Source organism: Rana temporaria, chromosome 3 (genome assembly GCF_905171775.1).
Source record: "Rana temporaria chromosome 3, aRanTem1.1, whole genome shotgun sequence".
Classification (NCBI taxonomy): domain Eukaryota; kingdom Metazoa; phylum Chordata; class Amphibia; order Anura; family Ranidae; genus Rana; species Rana temporaria.
Window position 1 is genome coordinate 408404948 of NC_053491.1, and position 7059 is coordinate 408412006.

General features: G+C 43.8%; 1 protein-coding gene across 1 annotated transcript; it reads left to right on the plus strand.

The window, feature by feature from the left end:
* The first annotated feature begins 1115 nt into the window (after nucleotides 1-1115).
* On the plus strand, nucleotides 1116-7059 carry VAMP8 (vesicle associated membrane protein 8). Its single transcript, XM_040345968.1, has 2 exons — nucleotides 1116-1302; nucleotides 5799-7059. The coding sequence occupies exons 1-2, from the start codon at nucleotides 1150-1152 to the stop codon at nucleotides 5940-5942; spliced, it is 297 nt and encodes a 98-aa protein (XP_040201902.1). The 5' UTR covers nucleotides 1116-1149; the 3' UTR covers nucleotides 5943-7059.

The window sequence follows — 7059 nt, forward strand, 5'->3', positions numbered from 1 at the left end:
AGCGGGGACCAGTGAAGACGCGCAGCGCGACTCACGCATGCGCAGTAGGGAACCAGGAAGTGAAGCCGCAACCGTTCATTTCCTGATTCCCTCACCAAGGATGGCGGCAGGGGCAGCCGAGAGCCAAGCGATTGCTTGGCTTCGGCTGCTGACATTGCGGGCACCCTGGACAGGTAAGTGTCCATTTATTAAAAGTCAGCAGCTGCAGTATTTGTAGCTGCTGGCTTTTACATTTTTTTTTTTAAGTGGGACCTCCGCTTTAAGTTGAGCCTACTCAGATGAGTATTGGTCTGTAATTTTATTCTTATTTAATTTCCAAACTGGGAAAAAGGTAATCCGTACATTGCAGTGTTTAGATGACAAGTACATCTATTGCTTCCAACAAATGACATGGGGAACATAGGGGGCAGTAGCTTGGGGTGCGGAAAAGTCGGGCCCCAGTAACAAAGAGAACCTAAATTAGAGAGGATCATTATCGGGTTCGGTATTAGTATCAGGTAGGCTTTTAAGCAGGTATTTTATATATAAAGGTGTAAAAATAAAGCACAGGTTTACGTGAATGCCCCATGATAAGCTCTGTGTACTGTCAATTTGACCCTATAAGAAAATAGAGTGATGGGAGAAGTACCGTAACTGCTGCCTCTTGTTTTTTTATTCCTTGGACCAGGGATCCTCAAACTACGGCCCTCCAGCTGTTGCGGAACTACACATCCCATGAGGCATTGTAAAACTCTGACATTCAGACATGACTAGGCATGATGGGAATTGTAGTTCCTGAACAACTGGAGGGCCGTAGTTTGAAGACCCATGCCTTGGACAATCAGGAGGGCTGACAGATGAGCATTCATGCTCATAAGACCTTGGAACCAACCGTCTTGATGGCAGAGCCAATGCATATGTGAATGGAGCTTATCTGTGCATTAAGATACAGTTTAAAGCCTCAGTGATATTATTGGTTCCAATTGAACCAAAAGAAAACATTCCTGGGAAAGTTTTTGCAAGCCACAAGATGTTTCCACCAATGTGTGGCGTTTACCTCAAATAGTGGTACATGAACACCTATTTGTTTATTTTTAATTTTTTTGTTGTATCTGTGTTTGCGTGTGTCTAATCGTATTCCTGTTTCTTCATTATTAGGAGACGCCAGGGATGGCTGCCCCAGTGGGCAACGACCGTGTAAGGGATCTCCAGAGTGAGGTTGAAGGGGTAAAGAACATTATGTCTCAAAATGTGGAGCGAATCCTGGCTCGGGGAGAGAACCTCGACCAACTAAGGAATAAAACGGAGGACCTGGAGGCCAGTGTAAGTTGTCTTTACTTTCATCTATATACAAGATCCTCTAAAAGTGTCTCAACATTCTCTTCCGCTGTCATGTGGGTGATCCATATTTTGAATATTTTCTAAATGTACCACCATATTATGTGTATGTGTCTACCTGCCTGCTCTGCTTGTAGTCTTTCTTTGAATGTACACTGAGCTACGCATGCGCAGCTCCGTATACATTCTGGCACTGTGTCTGTGTGCCAGGATGACAGAACTCCTGTGAACTCCTGTGCAGGGGTTAAGTCACCCCACACTGGCGAATCAAGATGACCAAAAACTGGCACCCAGAGAAGCCAGGGAGAAGATACCTGTGAGGGACCTTGTGGGCATTGGAGCCAAGGTATCTCAGAGTTTAGTTCTGATTTTAAGTATTGGTAAGCTGCAGTATATTACATTTCTCTTGCATTCATTAACAGACACCGCTCTTTTTATTCATAACATAGAGTTATAGTGCCACCTACAGGAGAAGGACATTATGCAGAAAGGAAACTTAAAGCGGGGGTTCACCCTAAAAAAAATGTTTTCTTTATCTACCATCCAAACCAGCATACTAGCGTCAGCTACAGTATGCCTCCTTTTTTTTTTTTTTTTGCGCTGTACTTACCGTTTAATCGTCCACTTTCGTTTCAGACTCCGGCGAGGAAATAGGCGTTCCTATGAAGAGGGGAACATGATTGACGTCCGGCTATGGCGCGTCACGCGTTCCGAAAATAGCCGAAATAGGAATCAGATATATACGGCGCCTACGCAGTCAGCTCCTAGTCTGTGCGCAGGCGCCGTATAGCGCCGTGAAGAGCCGAGTCCTACTCCGGCTATTTTCGGAAACGCGTGACGCGCCATAGCCGGCCGTCAATCATGTTCCCCTCTTCATAGGAACGCCTACAGTTTCTGAAACGAAACTGAAGGATTAAACGGTAAGTACAGCCCAAAAAAAAAAAGGCATACTGTAGCTGACGCTAGTATGCTGTATGGGATAGTACATAGTTGTTTTTTAGGGTGAACCTCCGCTTTAAAGGGGTTGTAAAGGTAAAAAAAAAAATCCCTAAATAACTTCCTTCACCTTAGTGCAGTCCTCCTTCACTTGCCTCATCCCTCGATTTTGCTTTTAAATGTCCTTATTTCTTCTGAGAAATCCTCACTTCCTGTTCTTCTGTCTGTAACTCCACACAGTAATGCAAGGCTTTCTCCCTGGTGTGGAGAAAGCCTCTTGAGGGGGGAGGGGGCGAGCAGGAGTGTCAGGACGCTTTCTACTTTGCAGATAGAGAAAGGAGCCGTGTGTTAGTGGGCGTCCTGACACTCCTGCTCGCCCCCCCCCCCCCTCAAGAGGCTTTCTCCACACCAGGGAGAAAGCCTTGCATTACTTGGCAGGTCCTGGTAATTATCTGCATTCTTTGTTAAAAAACATTGTATTATTGTATAATTCTGCCGTGTTTTCCAGCTTTTTTAATCTGCCTACATTAAATCTTTTATGTTCATTTTACAACTTCAAAGGTATGCATTGTTCATTTAATTGAGGGAGGTAAACATTGCTGTACAGGCACCCTTTTCCCTTTGTCCTCTGCTGTCATATGCTTTGGACAGCACAGATGCCTGTGTACCAGACTGCCCCCTAGTGTCTATAGCCAGTTTAAAGAGAACCTTCCACACAATTTAAAGGCTTTCATTAAAGAAGTACAGAAGAGGCTGCTCTTTAGCATTATTAAATTGCATGGGCAGCAAGAAAGGTAAGTATTCAGCCTCTCCTTTACAGGTGAATATTATTGAAAGGCTTTGATTACATGACATGGTCTAAATCTGGATAAATAAAGTCAGTTTGTTTTTCTGTCAGATTAATGAAATAACCATAAAATTATAAAATAATCTTGTAAAATTTTTGTAACTATTTGAGAAATTACATTCCAAATGATCAATCCCCTTCCCCCCTTTCTGATATTGGTTTGCCATAGGATGTCTGCCGGGACTGCAGTGTGTCCATAGATATACAATCCTTTCTTAGAGCCCTTTCACACTGGTGCGTTTTTGCGGTAAAAATAGCGCTATTAAAACGCTCCCCATGCATCTCAATGGACCTTTTCACACTGAGGCGTTGCGCTGGAGGAGCGTTGAGAAAAGTCCTGCAAGCAGCATCTTTGGAGCATCTTTGGAGCAGCTTTTGAGCACATATATATTCTCCATTGAAATGAATTGAAAACGCTGTAAAATCGCGGTGTTTTACCGCTATTTTAACGCTCTGTTGTAGGCGTTTCCAATGTGAAAGGGCTCTTTATCCTTTTTCATTATGCCCAGATTAACAGGCGGTCATCACTTCATACTTATAGGTAGCCTACATCTACAATCAATAAAGGGGGACACAGTACTTGGAGGTAATTGGTGGCTGCCATTCCTAAACTCTACTATGAGCATGCTAATCCCCTGACATCTCAATGCTGTTTGCCTTGCTAACTTTGAACAGGTATAGAAATCGGTAGTTCTGAAACTGTTCTGACACATGTTTAGAGCTTGACTGTTCTGGAACTATGTCTGAAACGCACCAAGGTCAGGCATTTAGCATTTTCGGAAAGGTGGCCTGCAATGGCAGCCCCCATCCTTCTCTCGTGATGGTCACTTTAAGTAAGGCACTCTAATGGCATTTCTATGACGTGTGACCACTAAATAAAGCCTTTTTAATATCTCTGTGAGAAATACAATGATAAAAATGAGGAAAAAGTAAAAATGTAAATGTCGCCTCACAAGTTTGGGTAAATGCTGTGATGATACTGTACTTTGGTGTGTATATACTGGAAATACACTCATTATGACTAAAGCCTCGTACACACGATCGGATTTCCAACCAACTTTTCCGATGATTTTGTTCCGAAGGGCGTTGGCCGCTAACTTGTTGTGCATACACACGGCACAACATTTTCAGCCAAAGTTCACCAAACCACGTGGTTTTTCAGCTCTTTACCGCCACCCTTTGGGCAACTTCTGCTATTGTTGTCTGATGTTTTAACCACTTCCCGGCGGCCGTACGACTATTTACGGCCGCAGGGTGGTTCTACTTCTCTGGGGCGCCGTCAATTGACGTCCGCCCCTTTCCGCGTTCCCCGCGCGCCCTCCAGAGCGCGCAGCGGGGAACTTCTGTGCTGGCCGTGTCCCTTGGACACAGCCAATCACAGATCGCCGTGAACGCCCAATCGGAGTGGCCGTTTCCTAGGCGATCTGTGCGGCCAATGAGAGATGATCTCATATGTTTACATATGAGATAATTTCTCATTCCCGGCTCTCACAGACAGCGGTGCTGTCAGGGGAGAGAGGAGACGGATCTGTGTCTCTTGTACATAGAGACACAGATCCGTCACCCCCCTTCCCCCACAGTTAGAACACTAATATTGGGGTACACATTTAACCCCTTCCTCACCCCCTAGTGTTAACCCCTTCCCTGCCAGTCACATTTATACAGTAATTAGTGCATATTTATAGCACTGATTGCAGTATAAATGTGAATGGTGCCAAAAATGTGTCAAAAGTGTCCGATGTGTCCGCCATAATGTCGCAGTCGCAATAAAAATTGCAGATCGCCGCCATTACTAGTAAAAAAATAAATAATAAAAAATAATAATTATGTCCCTTATTTTGTAGGCGCTATAACTTTTGCGCAAACCAGTCGCTTATTGCGATTTTTTTTCATTGATTTTTTTACTAAAAATGTGTAGAATACGTATCGGCCTAGACTGAGGATAACATTTTTTTTTTTTAAAAATGTAGCTATTTATTATAGCAACAAGTAAAAAAAATGTTTTTTTTTTCAAGATTGTTGCTCTATTTTTGTTTATAGCGCAAAAAATAAAAACCGCAAAGGTGATCAAATACCACCAAAATAAAGCTCTATTTGTGGGGAAAAAAAGGACGTCAATTTTGTTTGGGAGCCATGTCACACGACCGCGCAATTGTCAGTTAAAGCGACGCAGTGCTGAATCGCAAAAAGTCCTCTGGGCAGGAAGGGGGTTTAAGTGCCCAGTAAGGAAGTGGTTAACATTGGTTCCGAGCGTGTTTGTACTTTGGATTTTAGTCGGACACACGATCGAATAAATCGACATAACAGATTTATTGCCCAACAATTGGTGAGCATGAACGGCCAACTTTTGTCGTCGTTAATTCAGCCAATAATTGTCTGATGTAGCATACACACGGTCGGGTTATCCGTCACAACACGTCCGTCAGACGATTATGGCTATAAAGTTGGATTGTGTGTACGAGCCTTTAGCCTTTGTGTTTCAGGGTGTCTGTGTGTTATACAGTCCTAAGTCAGGAAAGCCCTGATCCAGGCATCCTTGGAGGGTACCCTATTTCTTCCTATGTTGCCCACATAGGAGAAACCCAGACTGGGTTTCCATTGCAGCTGTAATATGTTGTTGGTTGGGGTCACATGGATTGTTAATAATTCATATGGTTTGATGTCTACTTTCCTCATGGCTATTCTTTGTATCCTACAGTCTGAACACTTTAAGACCACGTCCCAGAAGGTTGCCCGGAAATACTGGTGGAAGAATGCGAAGATGATCGCTATCATCTGTGTGATAGTTGGAGTCATCGTCCTCCTCATCATCCTCCTTGCCACTGGAGTCATCCCAACATAGACTGCTTTTCTGTTGCCACCTTCTTCCTCTTCACTCCCCCACTGAAGACTCTCACAGACCTCACATGGATGAACCCTGGAGACTGGCCAAGAGGAATTCTATTTGTCTATGTATATAAGACGCCTCAAGCTGTTATCTTCCTTTTGTAAATTTGCCTTGTTCTACCCAGTAGCAATATGTGCTGAGGTGCTTTCGTATACTTTAGCAGTAATCTTTCTAATCTGAAATCGACTGGAATGCTTTCCATATGTCTTTATAATCCTGTTCAGTTAAAGATGAGATAAAACCCATCATGTATAGAATGAAAGTCTCATAGAACTGCAAAACGATATGAAGGGAAATGTTTGCAGAATATGCAATATCAAGTTTAGTTTATTGCTGTCGGATTACGCAGCAGGGATCTGACGTTGTATGGATGGCCATGGCACACACCACCTGTCATCAGATCTTGGACGGGGGAGTCTATTGGTGGAGTTGGCCTTTTGGCTGATGGACCTCCTCCAAGATATGAACTGCACCAGGAGGTCTGCTGTGCACAGAATTCTACCACTACACATCCACAGAAGAAAAGCTTCAGCGTCACCTTTGTGACTTATATGGCAGGTCCCTTACCGAAAATGCAGCACATTATACTAGTTAGTTTGATTAGCATTTTCTTCTAGTCAATTTTTCTTCTGACATCAGCAATGTTCAGGGAGGGATAAGGGGGCGTCAGGGTAGGGGTTGGGGCATCATCCTCAAAGCTGCTACACAATATGTGATGAATCTTTTGGTACAGCCATTCTCAACCTTGTTACTCCATTGGAACCCTTGAGATGATGGTCTGGTCTCAGGTAACCCCTGCTTAAATTAAATCATTGGGGGTTAGTGGGAAGAATGCCACTTACATTGGTGGTCATTGTAACGAGTGCCCTCCTTAAAGTAGTAATCAGAATGCCACCAAGACCATTGGTGTCATGCCGCTGGCTTTCCCAGGTGGCACTGGACCTGAAACTATGTAAACACCATCAGATGGAAGGTCAATGAGCCACAGCTCAAGGAACCCCTATCAGCCTCTGGAGGAACCCCAGAGCTCCACAAAACCATGGTTGAGAATGGCCTAAAAGGTTTGTAAAGG